The sequence below is a fragment of the Ornithodoros turicata genome, chromosome 5, assembly GCF_037126465.1.
Source record: "Ornithodoros turicata isolate Travis chromosome 5, ASM3712646v1, whole genome shotgun sequence".
Lineage (NCBI taxonomy): Eukaryota > Metazoa > Arthropoda > Arachnida > Ixodida > Argasidae > Ornithodoros > Ornithodoros turicata.
In genome coordinates, this window is record NC_088205.1 from 5,226,850 (window position 1) to 5,247,310 (window position 20,461).

The 20,461-nt window shown below is 47.3% G+C and overlaps 1 protein-coding gene across 3 annotated transcripts in view; it reads right to left on the reverse strand.

Moving 5' to 3' along the window:
• The window catches only part of LOC135393818 (cell adhesion molecule Dscam1-like), a 235,166-nt gene that overhangs the window by 9,166 nt on the left and 205,539 nt on the right, over nucleotides 1–20,461 (reverse strand). For all 3 annotated transcript variants that reach the window (XM_064624100.1, XM_064624099.1, XM_064624101.1), the window contains exons 5-18: nucleotides 17,755–18,045; nucleotides 15,658–15,933; nucleotides 13,871–14,287; nucleotides 11,148–11,597; nucleotides 10,410–10,529; nucleotides 10,153–10,326; nucleotides 9,530–9,677; nucleotides 9,251–9,399; nucleotides 5,449–5,580; nucleotides 5,212–5,370; nucleotides 4,586–4,656; nucleotides 3,920–4,154; nucleotides 2,875–2,964; nucleotides 558–746 (exon numbers count right to left, since the gene is read on the reverse strand). In XM_064624100.1, the coding sequence (XP_064480170.1) occupies nucleotides 558–746; nucleotides 2,875–2,964; nucleotides 3,920–4,154; nucleotides 4,586–4,656; nucleotides 5,212–5,370; nucleotides 5,449–5,580; nucleotides 9,251–9,399; nucleotides 9,530–9,677; nucleotides 10,153–10,326; nucleotides 10,410–10,529; nucleotides 11,148–11,597; nucleotides 13,871–14,287; nucleotides 15,658–15,933; nucleotides 17,755–18,045 (2,901 nt within the window). The remainder of the gene's footprint in view (nucleotides 1–557; nucleotides 747–2,874; nucleotides 2,965–3,919; nucleotides 4,155–4,585; nucleotides 4,657–5,211; nucleotides 5,371–5,448; nucleotides 5,581–9,250; nucleotides 9,400–9,529; nucleotides 9,678–10,152; nucleotides 10,327–10,409; nucleotides 10,530–11,147; nucleotides 11,598–13,870; nucleotides 14,288–15,657; nucleotides 15,934–17,754; nucleotides 18,046–20,461) is intronic.

Below are 20,461 nucleotides of genomic sequence, written 5' to 3' on the forward strand. Positions count from 1 at the left end.
TAGAACTGTGCAAAAAATGTTTAGTTGAAGCGTTGAAGCACTGAAACTAACATACAGTTCACAATAGGGATAGGAACAGCAGAAAATGTGTATCCCAAATGATGGGACCATACAACCTAACTTGCACCGTAATTTTGACTTTACCTACGCAGCACTCTACCTCAGCTTACCACATTTGTATTTCCCCAAGCAGCACAATGTACTGAAAGTCGAGTGCAATAGGGGTGGACGGTATGTGTCTTATCAATGTTCTTTAGTTTCACGAGTCTGTTCAAGGCCTTCCACCTACCCGTCCACCCCTATTGCACTCGACTTTCAGTACATTTTGCTGCTTGGGTCCGTGCCTCGCACTACCTCGACAGCGTACTGCAAGCATCGCTTTATCGCTACAAGAAAAGAAACAGAAAGGAAAACAATAGGAATTCATTTGAACGCGAATCGATACCCTGACGACCCTGACCCCTATCACATCGCCAAGACTGGATAGCTCAATGTGAATGTTTCAGGACAGTACAGCTCAAGCTCACATACACCGAGAGTCGTTTCGCTGGTCGTACCTGAACCCGTAGTGCTGGCCATCACAATAGAAGTTGTGCGTGGTCGTGTTGGCGTATCACTCAAGGCTTCGACGTAGATTTCATATCTCGTGCCGCATCGAAGATTCGTGAACGCATACGTGTTCGATGTGCTGGTCACCTTGTAGGATTCCCAGTCGCTCCCATTGGCTCGTATGAAGAGCTTGTATCCTAATCAAGAAAGCAGAGGGAAGAAATTCCGATACCAATTCATGGGAACGTTACACGCTATATAGTATATTATGTGCTATGAAGAGAGATAATAATGCGGTGCATGAGGCATAATATGACGCAACACGGTGCACATTCGTTGGAGCGCAGTATGTGGTATAATGTGACATGTTGTGTCATATAAAGCGTACGTAATGTGACACTAATACGATGCACCGCGACAGTTTCATTGAAGAGCAGCCGGGGACATAATGTGTCACATAAAGTGTTAGTTAGGAGACATTTTTTTAAAAGTCCGTGTTAGCGCCGCGATGCTACTGTGGCTATGAGCAGCATACAGACGTGGACAGGTGGAGAGAGGACAGCAGGAAGAAGAAGGGGTCAGGGGAGTTAGTATGCGTCCTGGGCCGACTTCAGGGGGAACTGTGCCGACATTCGTCTGGAAAGTCTTGGGAAAACGCAGGGAAAACCTGAGACAGCACAGCCGGTGACAGGGTTCGAACCCGTGTCACCTCCCAGTCTCGGCGTGGAAAGCGATCACCCTAACCACTATGCCACGGTAGCTGGTCGGTGCAATATGTGAAGTAGAGCCCTGCACGAGCCGACTTTTCCCGGTCCGACCAGGCCCGGGCGCCTACAAAAACGGCCCGGGCCGGTGACTCAGCGAGTACAAGCCTGCCCTAGTATTTCCAGCCGTGACGTACGCGTTTCTAGCGCTTATCAAACAAATTTATAAGTAAGTTTATAAGAACAGAGGTCAAGGCCGCAAACATACAAGTGCTGGCGGTTTAACACCGCACCAGCACGAGACGAAATTAAATCCAGAACGCACGCGTGGAAGCGCGTTATCGTTACACTATCAAGTTTTTGCGGAGGTCCAGGATGTTGTCGACAAACTCCCTTCTCCCAATCTCCACCCCTCTCACCAAGCTTTCCGAGCGTGATTGCGAAATACGTGAGGAGCAATGTGAAGTGGCTTTGAGAATCTTCTGGAGTTTTCAGTCACACGCATAATGCAGTGTCCTTTCCTTTTTTTGCAAATACATGCACAGGAATGATGCAAGCACGTGATGAATTAGCTGCGTAACCCGGCCGAGCCTGCCTCTCAGAAACATGTTTGTCGGCCCGGGCCCGACCCGGCCGTGGTGCTGGCGTATTTTGTCGGCCCGGTCTCGGCCAAGCCCGGAGCAAACAGCCAATAACAAGCCCGGCTCGGGTCGGGGGCTCGGGCACGAGCCCGGACCCGTGCAGGGCTCTAATGTGAAGTGTTGTACTATGCAAAGCGTCTCCCGTGCAGCGGGCATGCCATAATCTGATAAAGCGGGTCACACATGCGTCGGGGGGCACGCGATATAAAGTGACAGGACCAGTCGTACGCATAGCATACCCAGTCGTGCGCACGAGACAAATGTGACACTGGAAACTAACGAGGAACACGATGCGACTTTTATTGGTGTGCCTCGCGACGTAAAGAAAGCCATGAATGAGGTGACATAGTAAGATATCAAGTGCTACAATGCAATATTTCAGTCAGCCACTTACATAAACAAAATAAAGAAACCGACACTCAAGATTTTTGTTTAAGTTTAATTTATACAAGCTTTCGCGTGGAGGTCCACGCTTCCTCAGGTACCAGTACCATTACCTGAGGAAGCGTGGACCTCCACGCGAAAGCTTGTACAAATTAAACTTAAACAAAAATCTTCAGTGTCAGTTTCTGTATTTTGTTTATGTGATCTACAGGACTTGACTCCCCTCTTCGAATACACGTCAGCCTTTTACAGTGACCTGCCGCGCTTTTACGCACGTTGAATTTAACTGGCACAGGAGGACGACACATGCCGCAGAATCCCGCTGGTTAAGCCCAACCTCGTGGGAAATGATACTCTCACGTCTTCGAAATCTCGTCTGCGTGGCAGTATGAATTGATAATTCAAAGACTGAGCAAAATGACGTTTGTCTTCGTGTCTCTCGTGAGGTTACAACGGGATAAGTGCGATACGCAGAACGTCAGACTCACATGGTTAACGTATGAACACGGACGACCGCCATCGCGCAATCTATTCATGAACCGCGGGGCATTGGCGAAAGGCTGCAATATATATAAGTTACCAAGTGAAAGTTTTACCGTGTCTAGAACCGAAGACGTCTTGCCAGGTGATGCGGATTTCCGTGTATGTCGTGTAGTTGACTGCCACTCGAAAAAGCGACGCTAAATCTGGAAAGGGGAAATATGAGCGAGCCGTTAGATATAAGGACGACGACGGATGACGTCGGAAATTTCAGTGCGTTTTTCATTTGCCTTTTTTTTTTTGCTTAGTTATGGTACCTGAAGCCGCATAAAGCAATAAAAGGAAAATGTTCTCCAAATCATCTCCACGACTTGAAGGATTGCTTTGATGAGCTTCGTTCCGCGCCAGATATTTTATTTTTAGCCCAATACTCCTGCACATTTAGGAAAAGCGGTATTAAGAAAATGCGTTGCATATTTTTGGATTCTGCCAAACGGCATTAAATCGCGTAGCGTCATAGAGTCGTCTTAGAGTCGTCTTCCGATCCCGGTCATCGGGCCGCACACGTTTCGGTGCTATCGTACCTTATTCCGTCTTCTCGTTCTTCTTTTCTTCTTCCTCCACAACTGTTCCTTGGCTGTCGACTTTGGCGGACCCCACAAAGCTATCGCTTTAAAAATCAGCAATACGTCGGGCCTACGAATGCAGTTGTAATTGAATCATATTGCAATTGCAGTAATGGTATTACTTGAGTCGTGAAAGCTGTCGTTCGACCTTACGTCAAGCACGCATGCCGTGTTCATTGAACACGGTGCCACTGCGCACAAACAACTATGACGATGTACAACGCCTCAGATGCTGGTCAGTAGAGCGATTTTGCCCTACCTAATTATTTTTAACACGCCCAGAATAAAGTCCCTCGCAGTGGACGACGTTTCTAAGAGCCGTGCTCGGGCTCGTGTGTAAAGGTGGCAGAAAACAAGGGGGCAAAGATACGTTGTCACCCTCTCGTGCCTCCCAATAATATACGAAGCTACGCAGGTACGCCCAATTCTCAATGCAAGATGGGCCCGGCAGTGTATTTTAGGTCGGATGCAAAGTTCACGGGCGAGTGCCGTGTTTGTCGACAATGAACTGGAGAGGTGAAACCAAATAAGTTACCTGAAGTAGGCGTCTCTCCTGTAACCTCATCCGAACTAGGACCTGGTCCTTTCCCGTTGTAAGCCTGCACGAGTACGACGTACTTTGTTCCAGGCCTGAGATCTTTGACGTCACACTCTTGGCTGACTCCCGATGTGGCCTCGACCGTCTTGTACACGTACGACTCGGTCTGGTCTTCAGGGTCCATCTTGTAGCCGACATAGTAACCTGTTATCTTGGTTTCTCCCACAGGCGGCTACAAAATAAAGGATGCATGAGAGAGTATCACTTCGTAAAGAGTTCCGCTTAAAATGTGGAAATAACCCAAACGCTGTGCTCCTGTAAAGCGTGCTTTGCCTGCATAGCGTCAGTGTACGTCTACATAGCCCAATTTACGAACTATGCGAAGGAGAACGAATGCGATAGGCTTAAACAATGAGAGGGAGAAAAAATGCGAGAAACAACAACAATGGGAAATTGATCTATTAATAGACTAAAATACAAAAAAAAATTATTCGATCACACCTTGGTCGTGGTAGCTTGTGTTATTCAGATACTTGTATGCGCATTCAAGGCCTGATGAAAGCTGATTAACTACGCGAATACCCTATTGAATGATATCAAAATAGGTGCACCAGGTGCACTTATCCAGCTCTGCGCTCAATGTATGGTAAAACAAATTCTTACTTTCCACGTAACCCTCAGACTCGTTGAGTTGATGGGGATCACTTTAAGCTCTCTAGGTTTTGCAGCAGGAGCTGAAAATATGCAACGTTAACATGATTAACTCGTGAAACTAATGATAGATACGGCGCTTGGAATAAACAGACAAAAGAGTAGTTAACTGAGACAGACTCTCAGACTCTGACTACTCAGACGCTCAACCCAACAGAGGTCTTATCGGCCACTTAGCACAAGCATATACAATATTAAACACACGATTCACAAATAACAAAACAACATAAAAACGCGGTTGCGTCAAGCAAGTCGACTCTACCCCTTTTTACCATGATCACTGACTTTTCTTATCTTTACCGCTGACCTTTACGGTTGTTATATTCTCACAATAACTACGGAACTCGAAAACAGAGAGTAGAGCAAACACAGTGGGGGGTAAGCACTATGTATGCCCATTCTGTGTGTTCCTCGATAACGCGTTCGGCATTACAGAACCATTAGCATCTAAATTTCCGGGGACGCAAACAGTCTTGGTTATTATTGTGTTTACCCATCCACGGACACTGCATTCACAGTGCATCCATTCGTTACCACGAATCTATTCAGCAGATGGGCTTGAGTAGGAACAAACATACCTTCGATATCAGTAGTGAAAAACAGAGGCTCGCTGGGCGGCCCCGTGCCGATGTTATTCACGGCTTCGATCTCCACTCTGTAGGCCGAGTTCGGACTGAGATCGTCCAAGGTCATTTCGAGCTGGTTGCCCGGAATTGGGATAACACGTGACGTTCCGTCTGAAAACAAGATTTGTTGCGGGAACGTTAAATACCTCCAACGAAATCGACAGGTTTAGGCAGGGTGCGCGACTTTACCTCTTGCTGAATGAAACTTGAGATCGTACTGAGTGACGGGAGAGTTTCCATCAAAGGGTGGAGACCATCGGACTGAAACGCTTCGACTGCCCAAGTGGCTCACGTGCACATTACTCGGTGCAGAAGGTGTTTCTGGAAAGGCGAAGACCTTAGTCAACGTTAGCTGGCACGAAATCTCCGATAGTGACCGCAGGCTGCTGTATAGCGTAGCCGTCGCTTAGCTAAGCGGGCGCAGTGGGCTGGCCTTCGGTGTTGTCCCGGAAATCTCCGACACACGGTAGTGGGAGCAATGTTGACCTCCCCCCACACTGCCCTACCGCCCTCGGCCCGGATCGAACCCGCGAACTTGAGCTCGGCAGGTCAACACGTTACCGACTGATCTACAGAGGAGGGCTGTTGTCCCATCGCAATGTACTTGCGCGAGCAATCTGATAGCGGATATCAACACCTGTGCTTAGAAAATGTTTCCTCTACATCTACACTAATCTTCCGCGCGTCCGTTTAAACAGGTACGCTTCTATTTCTCATTGTCTTCAAAATGACGTCGCCTTTGCTGTACTTGTTTACTTACTTTACCTTAAATACTTGTTCTTTCGGCATACGCCGCATAGCCAACACTTTTTCCACGAAGTGGTTCTCCGTGCGTGACTACTGATTAGATATTAACTGATATTAGGTATCCACCGATAACCGATCTTATTTTAATATTATCGTTGCATTTTCCTTTGTTGGTTTCCTTTATTACTGTGCATATATGTGCAGATGGTTGGGGTCACGATCGCTCTGTTCACTGTCCAAGATACTCTCATTCATATGACGTTGTTGTATTGTTGCTGCCGAGCCTTTGTGGGCGGCAGAGCCTTTGTCAAGTTGCCATGGCAACCTTTGTGCACTGCTGTCCAGCCATGTACGTGGAAAAAATAAACGAAATGAAACGAAATATGGATCCACGAAAATCACGAGCCGTACTAGATGTCGTAATGAACTTTTTAATTTCAATAAACTGCACAGCACGGAACCGACTCTTAGTGAAAAATTAATAGAGCCAACCAGGATAATCCTGCAAACTTTGGAAGGCACGCCGCGTGGCAGGTCCCAATACGCGCTGGGCGAATTCTCCTGCTTATATCGCCGCACTCGTCGGGGTACGGCTTGTCGATTGGAAACGTCTGCGATCGATAGGGGCATCAACAATCGCGAAAGGAAGAAAGAAAGACAGAAACAAAACCAATATACACGAACAAACTGATTGCCATACAGGTTTACGCAGTCCATGACTTTCAGATTCAACGTTAAGCAGAACTTGGAAAACAGCAGAAAAGTAGGGCTTCAGCGTGCGTTTCAATATAGTCGAAACCGCTGCTGCTTTGCAGCGAGGTGAGTGTTCGTTCGCCTGAACGAGCCAAACAAAGTTAGCGGGGGGCGCCAGCGGTGATGGTGCGGCGCATCCTGATGAAGGAGCCGCCTTCATCTCTTTTTTTTTTTTTTTGGCGGCGAAGGTGTTTGCCAATAATACATGCGCATATCAAAGAGTATAGCAATATCTGGAGCCGCTCGGAAATTTACAGACTTTATTTTCATCCATCCTCCCCACTGCCCTTACTTCGCTCTTCTCCCTTCTTCTTCTTCTTCTTCTTCTTCACGCTTTTATTTATTTCTGTGTATACGTTGCTGTCTACGACTTTGATGCTGGTAGGCAGTCGATATTCGCCTCGTAGCAGTTGTTAGAGGGATGATGCCAATTACGAGGAGGGGAGGATCTCATATATGTGTGGTATAACTGTACGCGCGCTTTCTAGAAGTAATAATTTTGTAGATGGTGCAAAGCATATGTGATTCCCAGTGATGGAGAGTAGTTAACTACATGTAGTTAAACTACAAGTTAACAAGTAGTTAGAAACTATCTCCGGGAATGCAATTATAACCTGTAGTTAAACTACATTTTTCTGTAGTTTAACTACAGTAGTTAGGCTTCTGCGGGCTTTTTACTTCGATTCTATGACTTTATCTCCAATCTGCTTCGCAGCACTCCGCGCGATTGTAAAAAAGTAAACTGGATACATGACGTGCTGGCATCATTTTTTTTTGTCTTAGGCACACATGTATGTATCTTATGCCTATCCGGGTACACGTTGAATCAGAGCAAAGTGGCCTGAGTCCCCTTTCCTCTCAGTGTTGTCGCCCAGTATAGTGTTCTGGCAACAGACATGTTCCGACAATGCTCGGTGTTCGACGACGGACAGAAGAGACGAAGACATGCGGTAACACGACTGTGAAATGTTCCGTTGTACTAGAAATGTATTTTAACGAAGTGGACGTTGAGGGTTCTTGGCACTCCATAACTATGTTGACTGTTAATTAAAGCACTCAAGCGGGACGACTTTGAAATACCCGTTGTACTAGAAATAAGAAATGTATTTTAGCAAAGTGGACGGTTGAGCTCGTTGATACTCCATAACGAGACTACGTAAATTTCTACCGGCATCATATCTAGGATCCGGTTTCAACGCGTCCCCCTGTCCTGAAACTGAAACTTTGATTCTAACGCGCTAGTTGTTTTTGAGGACGTCCTGTTCACTTGCGACATTTTCTCTGGAATTCTACGTTCCCGTCTTAATGTAGAGGTAGATATAGAACTACCGACCTACTGTTGACCGACTATACTTCGGTATTATAAGACCACAACCCTCCTATGAAGAATGCATTGTAGGGGCATACTCCTACAATTGCCAAACCCCTCGAGGGCCTTTTCTACCAAGGGGCAACGTGTCGTCATATGCAGTAGAAACTACTGCAGCCGGAGCCTTTTTTTGCATCCCTGACGAACTCTGAACCTGACCCTCTCCTCGGCCATTCGCCAGCTTTAGTCGAATCGAATTTTTCGAAGCGAACGGACCTGACGAGTTCCACACGGTATGAATGTTGGACGATTGACTGAAAGAAGCTGCGCAGATGAACGCCGCAAACGTGCATCCTGTGTGCTGTGACGTCGTCACCGATCGTCTGCCCAATGGCATAAACACCCGTAATCGAGAGGGCACAAGGGGGAGCTAAAGTTTGGAAATAAAGTGGAGAGGGTGGGAACGTGCAGCGCCGTAGGAAAGGGAACCGTTTGTGCTTGATGGGGGGAGGGAGGCCACGTCACGCCAGACCACGCGAACCCCAAAGTCACTGCTGGCTAGAATGCATTTTGCATTAAAGTGCCATCCAAGACGGAAAAAAATTATTTGCATTTTATTTCGTATTATAAATTAACTTCACTCGAAACATCAGAACGCGAAATATAAATGCGGACAGTGAACATTACGCACGTATACGAATTTTCGAAAGAACCTGCAAAACGTTATAGTTTCGAATTCGCCAAGAGTAGGTGACGTCACGATGTTCTCTGGCAGCTGTTTCCTAGCAACAGCGCCCGCACCTTCCCATCTCCGCTCTCTTCCTCACGTTGGAGCCTGCTCAGCAGCTGTGGTAAGGAGACTGAAAGGGAATGTCCGACGAGCAATACTGCCAGACGGGTGGAAGATCGCGCATATTGTGACATCGCACTTCAAAAAAACTAAAAATTAATGTCGTAATACTTCCGCGTGTGTCATTTTGAAAAATATTTTGGGAGAATACAATGCGAGACATGGAGGTAAATAATGCAGGATCCTGACAACATGAGATCTCGTCCGTAGCGGCGTTCCGACCTGTTGTGGACGCACTGATACGCAAAGCATGCATGCGTGGACGTAGAAGAGAATGAACATCAACGTTTGCATACACTACATACACTACAGACAATGTAGCCGTATCTCACCTTGCACCGTAAGCTTGATGAACATCTCGTCGCTGCCATGAGTGTTGGCAACCTTGCACGTATAGGTGGCGCTGTCGTTGGTCTTGACGTCACGCACGAGCAACTGCGACGCCAATCCACCGTCCCGTTCGTACTCCATTACTGAATATCTGTGCTTTGTAAAAATGCCAATCGGGAAAGTTCTTAGACTCGATTTTTGCTCAATCCGCGTGCTGCTTAACGCTAAAGAAGTCGCATCCAGAGACAACGCCAAAGTGGCAGCTCAATCGCAAGAATTACCTAGAATGTTGGTCCATGTCCAATAGAGATTTGTTCTTGTACCAAGCTATCGTCAGTGGAACGTCGCCGATCGCTTCGCAACGTAGGTGGACTTTCTCGCCTCTTCGCGCCGTTACAGACATGGAACTGCTCACAAAGGACGCAGGCACTACATGGCGTAAGAGGATGAAGGGAAATATAAGGCACGTGATTTTCATCGATATTATGCTGTGCGATTCCAGAACGGTAAAAGTTTTGGAAACGCGCAAATTTTCAATGCGTTTGAGGGACTTTCCTGCAATGCGGATGACATATCTACCTTGAGCATCGAAATACTATGCAAGCGAACAGGTGTAAACTTGACGTGGGCGAGATATCCCAAAGTTTGTGTTTGAAGGCTTAGGGATGAACAAACAAATGTACAACACAGGACAAGACTTTGTTGACTGAAGTATAAATACTAGAGAAAATACCTTCAGTGCTTCAAATTTTACCCTCGCATTTAAAAAAGAGAACGAAACCGCGTGTTCTGGTAAAAGACGACGTCTGCCATAACCCTTTGCATTCACCGCACTTTTCAACGCCCCTCTTTAGTGCATACTGTGTCAAAAGGCTAGGCGGTAGATGAGAGAAACACTTCCGACCTGAAACTGTTAGCCGTGCTTCGTGTGTTAGCTCTGGTCCGACACCGTTTGTTGCTTGACACAAATAGACTCCACTGTCCGAAGCTTCGACGTGTTGCACAACTAAGGAACCGTTTTCTAGTACTTGGAGCTTCGCGTTGCTTCTGATCGTGGTGAAGCTCTCCGAAAGACCTCCTGCAAGACCGTCAACTAGCGTTACCACAACGCCGTATCGCGCGAATGCGCCAAACGTGAGGAACTGGTCTGGAAACGCTCACCTGTCGTCATCTTCCATCGTATCACGGGCGTTGGAAATCCATCCGCTTGACAATCGAACCTAGACGTCTCGCCCTTGATGGCAGTGGCGTCAACAGGAGCGTGAATCCAACGCGGGGCCACTGGAAAATGTGACCACATCAGAGATCACAGCTTATTTATATTTACGCTTGTCCATGAACAAATGAAATTAAGTTCAATGAATACTTAAATGAATACTTAAGAAAAACGCAAATTAACTGGCGTCTATTCCAAGTAAGTAAAAAGAGCAGTGGCGACAAACAAAACACAAAACACAACGACATATGTCCATCAGAGACTGTGTTTCTTTTAGGCTGCTTCAGTTCACGCATGCGTCCCCCGACAACACCGAATATCCTCTGGGTGTACGAATCCGATACAATGTCCGATGGATATTCTGAGGATATTCATCGGACGTACAAATCCGATGCAATGTCCGATGGATATTCTGAGGATATCCGTCGGACATACGAATCCGATGCAATGTCCGATGGATATTCTGAGGATATCCATCGGACGTACGAATTCGTTAGGACATTCTTCGTACATCCAGAGGATATTCGGTGCTGTTGGGGTACGCATGCGTCAATGCCAAGTCACGGCCTTCCTATTCACCCCATGTGCGTGGATTAACATATATGTGGCAGAATTTTACGTCCAGATAGTGATGTCTTCAAGGCCGTCCCATAACGACATCCCGCGAACGTCCGAAAGCTCACCTTGAACGATCATCTGTGCAGACGCATTAGCCCTCGCGTAGGGGTTGCTCGCCACACAGGTGTACGTTCCGTTGTGAGACTCCGCTATACTCTCGAAATATAGCACAGAAAGAAATTCGTTCATCAGCTGCGGCTTGACGTCCGTGTATCCCAACTGCAAGGGGTGGCCGTCCTTGAGCCAATGGATGGACACTGGCCGATCGCCAGCGGACACAAAGCAGTGGACGCTCGACCTCTCGCCTTCGCGAACAGAAGGAGGAAACGAGAACGGGTTGATGGACGGAGGCACTGCCACGTGCAGGTTGACGACGCCTTCGGAAGACCTGCCTTCGGGGCTGGTTGCGGCGCATACGACGGGCCCATTGTCTGCTTTCCTGTCCACGTCGTGGATGGTCAGACGCCCCTTCTTGTCCATGCGGTACCGCTGACCGTCTACTAATGTCCGATTTCCTGCCAGAAAGAAATAAAGAGGAGTAAGACAAACATTAAAGGGACAGTTAGCTCTCCAGGGCTCTACACAAAGTCGTCGCGAGGCGAGTTTTCTCCCGGGCCAGGGTAAACGTGAGCCCTCCCCCCCTCTCTGCTGCCGTCAGAAGCTCTGTAAGCAATGAAAACAACAATGCTTAGCGCTAACAGACGAGGCACAGAGAAAGAACACACACAACACGGGCGCTAACTTCCAACACGTTTATTTATTTGAGGAAATCACCCCCGCATTTATACAAACTCGACCCCACCGGTTATTCCTACAGTACGTGTCAAGATACGCTAGTTCCTTATCGGATAATGGCATAGATGGGATGGAACGCTTACGCACGCCTGCCCTAGTCTCTGTATCTCGTGCGCCTCAATTATCTCCTGGGTAGTTCTGTCAAGATTCCTTCCAATGCCAGCACACTCGCCAAAAAATGGCTCGCAGCCACATTCCCGACAGTGCTCAGCCAACCAACCACCCCGGTGATTTTTAACATTCATGTTGTGCTCAAAGAAAATGCTCATTTGCACTGCCGATATCGTAAATTCAAATTCTCTTCATTCCCGCCTTCTATTGTACAAGCCACGACCTACTACTATACTAGAGACCTGGACGTCCGCAATGCTCCCAGCACCGGGGTAGTAGTTCTGGCAATCGCCGCTTGGCTATAGGATTTGGCGCTAGCTCGCACTATTTGTTACCACGTGACTTGTCGAAACCGCGGCGATATAGGGTAGGCTCTGTTGACAACGACGAAGCAGCATAAGAGAGAGAATAGCGCGTGCTTAGCAACGGGCTTAGCAACAGCCTGTGTATCCCTAGCAGACTAAAGACGGTGGCAAGGGTGATTCCCTCTCCCCAATAATGCTATGTGGCGCTTGCAGCGGTCACTAACGTAACTAACCCATGACCCGTCTCTCCCATAGGGGAGCGCCAGCTGTCCAGGTCTCTAGTATAGAGTAGGTCGTGGTACAAACAACCTGCCAGGACCCGCCATTCGGCGCCTTCACTGGGGAGGGCGCCCGGGGCGGCTAAAGAAGACACATGTATGGCCTATCCTTTTAAAACCCGCATTTGCTATAGAGGCGAACTGTGGTCCTGCCCCGCTGCTGCAAGTGACGCATAAATACATAACGTATCGAGACCCCCACCGGAATGAACCAGAAAGACGTTCGAGAAAACGCAAACTACAAATGAGGACGTGGCGTGTGTGTACGTGTCTGGAGATGGAAATGCCGGAGAATCCCAGGCCTCCAAACTTGGCCTTGTCGCCGGTCCATATACATGACACTACGCCAATCCTTCTCATTTACCCCGCTTTCATCATGTCCATTTTCCCAATTATTTTCGAAGAGACATGCATGTGGCAAAGCACCACTGGACGGTTACCTTTCGAACGGTATTTCTCTCCAGTTCCTAGTGAGTACCACACTCTAAGAAAAATAAGAAAAAGAAGAGTAAAACGGGGTGTAATTGCAGCTTCTACTCCCCTAGTCTGCAATTGCTCCCCATTTTAGTCCCCATAACCCGACATTTACTCCCCAGGACGGCAAATTGTCACTGAACTTCGCGAATGCAACAGACTACGTAAATATGTGCCCTTGGTCAATTTGAACGGCACAAGGCTGTATAACACAGCCAACGCAGCAATTTTCCAGCCACACAGAGTAAGGAACAGTTAGCGCATCTTTCTTCGCAAATTGTCCCCTATGTATGGCGCAAGATTTTATAGCACTCGATATATCACGGTTGACGGTTTCATTCAAAGTACTTTCACGCATGCACACCCATTATGCCCTTGGGACCCTTACAACAGCGCGTGAAAAGCAGTCTCCACTCTGTGACATTCATTTACTCCCGAAAGGGACTATTTTTTGTGGCGATGCATTTAGCCCCCAAAAGTACTTTTTTATATTTAAAAGTAAAGTAAAAGTAAAGTATATTTAAAAGTAGTAAAGGAGTAAATGTACTTTTTTTTCTTAGAGTGCACGTCAGTTTGCAACCAGTGATTACCCACCCTCACCCCTTAATCGTTTTATCTGACACGTAGTACACTCTTAATTTTTTTACACCCTTTAGGGTGTATTAAGGGTGTAATCCAAAAGTGCGATAACTCACTCCTTTTAGGGTGTTATACTACACCCTAAAGGAAGCGAGTTATCGCACTTTTGAATTACACCCTTAATACACCCTGAAGGGTGTAAAAAATTACACGTACAGCGGAGAAATTTACACCAAATACACTTACCTAACAGGCCTTTGTACCACGCAAACGAGGCCAACGGGTATCCCTTCACTGGACAGGGTAACGTGAACGTCTCGCCCGCTAGAAGGGTGATGTTTCTAGGAGGCAAGGCGACTGGAGCGCCCACGACGTTCAGCCATGCGGCATGACTGACGTGCCCCGCGTCGTTATCGGCGTGACACGAGTACTCGCCGCTATGAGTGACGTTTGCCGACGTCAAGTTGACGAAACTGTGCACGACGTGATCTTCCGTAACAAAATCGCCTCTGAGGACGCGCCTGGACGAAGGCACGGGCCCTCCGTCGAGCCTCCAGGTCACTCTAGGCATTGGGTGGCCTCGTGCGGCGCACTTTAAGGACACGAAGCTGCCAGGATAGGTGTTCTGGTCGCCGAACGTTACCGTCAGTTCTGGCTTGGTTACTGGAAGTTAAACAGAAAAAATTAGGGGAGGCCTACACGAGGCCTTTTACGTGTAGAATTTACGTTATGTAACTTACGTTACTGACCTTTAATTCAATTCAACTGATTAATTTTATTTCCGTTTATTAAGTTTGATAATAATTAGCAAAGACAGTACTAAATATAAGATGAATTACATTAATTGGTTTAACCTTGCAACAACCTGTCACGCGAAAACGACACATAAACGGCAAGAAAGACAAAAAAAAAAAAAAAACATTAAAGCACTGTGCCCGTCTCATTACAGGCATTACTCTCGTTCGGTGCGTCCCATACCGGAAAATGGAATCCCGTCATCGCAGATAATCTCATTTCATTCGTTGCCGGCTCCAACCGGTTCTAGCCCTTAGTGTCACTATCACACTCATGTCATAATGAGTTAGCCCTGGCCAATCTCCCTTGCGGATCGCCACCATCTTCCTGAGGAGAAGAAGAAGAAGTTGTTTTGTACGCTGTCGGACAATGGGTGTTCCTATCTGGCTGACTTATGTGGAGGAAGTCAGCACTTGGAGTAGCGAGCAAGCCAATCATGTTAGTGTAACTCAGTTCGAGGTGTCTTTGTCATAGTACATTGACCTATTGCATGAGAAATAAGAACGCAAGTGTCGTGGTTGATGGTAATGACCTCCATTTTATTAGGTAACCAGCAGCGATAATTTTATTCCTAATTTCATTAAATGCGAGTGTTATCGAGACTTACCGGTTCTAATCTTGCACTGTCTTCTTACCAACCTACTGTAATGGCTAGCACACTTGACTGACAATAAAGATGTGTGGGTTCAAGGGCTGGCTTCTCGAAGACTGCCTTGTTTCCGTGCCCTCACGCGTAGGCGGCTTTGTCTCGTGTTTGTCTACCTGTCAGCTAGCCTCATATTGGTCCCGATCTTATTGTTGCACGACGGCAAATTATTCATCTTGCCACAGATCGTTGGCGTGACCCAACGGTTAATCCTCATTCATCAACGCCGAAATAACCTAAATTACAGCTTAATATCTCATAGCGCTGCAAGCACACGATTTCTTATCGGTTTTAAGATATTTAACAGCACACCCACAATGACCAGTTCAAACAGGAAGTGGATGCTGGTTTTAAAATAACGATCAACAACAATTTTATTTTTTAGGATGAGGAATGTGGAGTTTCATCGCCAGGGGGCGATACTCTACCCCCATCGCTGGTAGTGATGTGGGGAATGAAATAATGAGTCACTTCAAAATAAGGACTGAAGTCCTATGGTGTCCAAAAAGGTCGAAAGAGCTTTGAGGGCACGATCACTTTATACTACAAAGGCGGACGAAATTGCCGAGTCCCCCGCGCAGAAAACACTCACCCATAAGAATGACGAACGCCACGGCTTGCGCCGACTCCTTGGCTCCGAATGCCATACACTGATAAATGCCATCCTGGTTAGCCTTGACGGATCCCAACTGCAGGACGGACGAGCTGATGAGGCGAACCTTATCGGCGCTCGATGGCTGGACAGGGGCGAGGTCTTTATACCAGCGAAGTTCCCTGGCGAGAATGCTACTCGTGTTACACGTCAGAGTCACCGATGAACCTAATGGAACCCGCTGATAGGTCGGTTGGACGCTCACTACTGGAGATCCTGCGCAACACGAGACCAGGAGAAATAGTTTCAGCGATTTGCTCATGAACGGGCAAACTTGCATAGGTGTCACCTTAAGCGGGCCATGGCAGAGATTCTCGAAAATTTTCAGTTCTCCGCGGACAATGCTTGTCAAGAACAATTTTTATATATTGATATACATAGATAGATAGATAGATATATTGATATATATATATATATATTGTTATACACGTGCAATTTTTGCCATATCGCGTTCCGCGCGTGCGCAGTACACCCGCAAATATAAGGGCGAGCGGCCGCCAGACACTAGAGCACTGCAAGGGCCGCATTCTTGTGCCCAGGCCCCGCCTTCATTTTTCACCCGCCCTCGTCCAGTCTGACGGCTCCATGCCTGGCCCGGGTCCGGCCCAAGCCCGACCGATTTACAGATTTCCCGTCCCAGGCCCGGCCCGAGCAATTTCTAGACCACACGGCCCACTGTTGCGGGCTGTAAAAGTTGACCGTGGCTATCTCACAGTGGTGTAACAGAGGCTTGACCCCGATCTAAGAACGGCAGTCCACGGGGCCGACCCGGGCCTATGAAGTCACACCCGATGCCGGCCCAGGCCCGTAAAAAGAGAGCATTACCGTGCCCGGCCCGTGGGCCGGGCTTGGGCTTTCGGGTAAGCCCGAGCCAGTGTAGTGTGTACTCGACACACCGTTACAAGCGGGCTGACGTCATTCGAATAATTTGCGCGTTGCAAGCCAGTCCGCAAATGAGGATCTCAAGCATCATGAGGTCGCAGCAGTCGCTTTGTTTCAACAGGGTCATTTTTAGTATCTCGTTATTCTAACGTATGTTCGGTTCATACTCTACATAGTGAACGTATTATACCGCAGGAATGCATTAAAGTTGCTTGCAGAGGGTTTAAGGCTCTCATCAAGGTCCCTTTAAGTAGTAAGCGAGGCTTTGCTTTCCAATTAAGCCGTTCTTTAACGATGAGTCGATCCATCAGCGGTAAGGGGAACTGCGTTGCGCAACGTACTGACTAAATAAGCTGCGATATTTAAAGCTGAGTTACTCTCGTTAAATGCACGCTTCATGTACAGGTTCAACGTGGCCTTTCAGTTTGTACGTGGCATCTTGCATGTCGGAAGAGGGGAGCCTTCAATTATTTATGCATATTACATCGCATGGTGTGCTGTGCTGTGCTGTGCTGTGCTGTAGGGATTATACAAGGTCTTATCAAAATCCTCCTCTTTATCTGTTTGTGTCGTGAAGGTTTTCCCAAAGGGGCAATGCGGAACTGTCGACTGGTTTTGAGATTACAGTGTTGGGATTAGAGAGTACTGAGCTTGACGTTAGAGGTTGGACGGTAAAATACGCATAGACGTCGTATGCGCAGTGTAGTTCCGTAGAGTGTACCACTTCGTGAGATAAACAAGAATAACGAACGGCGGCATGCACACGTCCGGTTTCGGTTTCACGATGACGACCTTGAACCTTGAACGCAGGGCCGTTCCGATGGAGGGTGGGGGCAGCCGCCCCCTCGGGAGGGGGCGCCGGAAGGCAGGTTCCAGAGCTAGGTTAAACAATGAAACCAGAATCTTTTGTCTACTGAGCATCTAATGGGGAGACGCTGCAGAACAGACACCGGAAGTTACAAACGGTGACGTCTTGCAGCCAAGCTTCCGGTTAAAAAATTACGTCAATCTGAATTGGCTGCGAATACTTTCAAAGGGTGACTGTGAGACTCATAATAAAATACGTGGCAACGTGCGTTTAGCTTAGGCTTTGGGACCAGACCATCATCATTGGGCATTATCTCTATGGCAATAAAAAGAAGAGGACAGCCATACCTTTAACTGTGAGCACGACGTAGACGCGGTCTTCGCCGTAAGTGTTGTTCACAAGGCACACATAGCGACCGGAGTCTTCGGGGCGAACGGTACGAAACATGAGAGTACCTCGGCCAAAATGCATGGCCCCGGGCACGGGCCGCAGTTCGAGACCAGATTGCCGAAACCAATGGTACGAAGGCAAAGGTTGACCCCTGGCTGCGCAGCTGAGCGAAGCCATCTCCCCGTCTTGGGCGATGACCTCTTTCACCCACGACGTCACCCTAGGTGCCTCGCCGCCCTTACGAGGACCTGCAGAAGGACAAATAAAGTGTGACGTCACGAACTGCTGTCGGGTCCTGGAATGCGGACTGGATTCCCCACAGTAGGTCCGTAAGACGCAGTTCGATTAATTTGTGCCAGCAGGCGTCGATCTGCTAAGTCGTCTAGGATGCAGTTGAGCTGTTTTTTGTAACCGACTTTGCTGCTGTAGGTAGAAAATTCTTTGTTTCTCGTCGATGAAACGGGTCCCAGAATAGCGCTGCGCCTTCTACAGTAAAAAAAAAAAGAATATATATATATATATATATATATAAAGAGGGGAAAAAGCCATTAAAAAAATAAGTAAATGATGCTAGACGTGTTTGAAATTCAAACTTACAGATTAAAATGGCTTCTATGGCTGCACGTAGAGAAACAGATACTCATTGAACGATGCGACAACACCAGAGGACACGTGTTTCGCCGTGTTTGCGGCTCGTCGGCCCTGGGTAGCTGCCCATCGTTCGGGATTGGCAAACCAGGGGTCACTCAGCGAGCGATATACACCTGGGAGGGTGACTGAGCACTCCTCAATGCCACAGTGCAAGCCAGTGAATTATAAAGAGGGGGAAAAGCCATTAAAAAAATAAGTAAATGATGCTAGACGTGTTTGAAATTCAAACTTACAGATTAAAATGGCTTCTATGGCTGCACGTAGAGAAACAGATACTCATTGAACGATGCGACAACACCAGAGGACACGTGTTTCGCCGTGTTTGCGGCTCGTCGGCCCTGGGTAGCTGCCCATCGTTCGGGATTGGCAAACCAGGGGTCACTCAGCGAGCGATATACACCTGGGAGGGTGACTGAGCACTCCTCAATGCCACAGTGCAAGCCAGTGAATTATAAAGAGGGGGAAAAGCCATTAAAAAAATAAGTAAATGATGCTAGACGTGTTTGAAATTCAAACTTACAGATTAAAATGGCTTCTATGGCTGCACGTAGAGAAACAGATACTCATTGGTTGGTTTGCCAATCCCGAACGATGGGCAGCTACCCAGGGCCGACGAGCCGCAAACACGGCGAAACACGTGTCCTCTGGTGTTGTCGCATCGTTCAATGAGTATCTGTTTCTCTACGTGCAGCCATAGAAGCCATTTTAATCTGTAAGTTTGAATTTCAAACACGTCTAGCATCATTTACTTATTTTTTTAATGGCTTTTCCCCCTCTTTATAATTCACTGGCTTGCACTGTGGCATTGAGGAGTGCTCAGTCACCCTCCCAGGTGTATATCGCTCGCTGAGTGACCCCTGGTTTGCCAATCCCGAACGATGGGCAGCTACCCAGGGCCGACGAGCCGCAAACACGGCGAAACACGTGTCCTCTGGTGTTGTCGCATCGTTCAATGAGTATCTGTTTCTCTACGTGCAGCCATAGAAGCCATTTTAATCTGTAAGTTTGAATTTCAAACACGTCTAGCATCATTTACTTATTTTTTTAATGGCTTTTCCCCCTCTTTATAATTCACTGGCTTGCACTGTGGCATTGAGGAGTGCTCAGTCACCCTCCCAGGTGTATATCGCTCGCTGAGTGACCCCTGGTTTGCCAATCCCGAACGATGGGCAGCTACCCAGGGCCGACGAGCCGCAAACACGGCGAAACACGTGTCCTCTGGTGTTGTCGCATCGTTCAATGAGTATATATATATATATATATATATATATATATATATATATATATTTCATATCCGCGAATACTTATTACATCCCGGTTGTCACGCAATAGTGTAGTACTTTGTAGACACATGGTATAAAACCCAAAACAGGCAATAGGAAGGAATAGGAAGAAAGTCAAAATGCAATATTTTAAATGTAACAGCGGTATGTATGTTATCACGCGGGACATAAGCCATGGATAAAAAGTAAGGCAAAGAATATTACTTGCACTAAAATATATATTACACTAAAGTTGTCGCGTAGGTATCCTTAACCTGCACACAAACGCACAAATAAGCGCGTTTGCCTTAATGACTTGCCAAATCGAATATCCTCTGCAAATTCCACACTAAACATTCCAAGGGCTGACGTTTAAAGTTTTTTCATGTTACACAGCACAGGCACACGGTGCACTGCTGTAATTTTTTTTTTCAACAACTATGCAGTCAAGTGTAAACAACATCAACAAGAACGACACTTTATTTTGGCGATGGATGCTGAAGCAATAAAAGCTGACTAGCAGCGACTTCTGCTCATTTACAACAATATGCCATACATTACCATACTTTTTTTTTAAATTTCGTGTTAGCGCCGCGATGCAACTGTGGCTATGAGCGGCGTACAGACGTGGACAGATGGAGAGAGGACACCAGGAAGGAGTGGGGGACAGTGAAGGGGTATCTGATTATCGAACATCAGTTTGGTGGGGAAGCTCTTTGCAAATGACCACAATCAAAATATCCGCCACAGT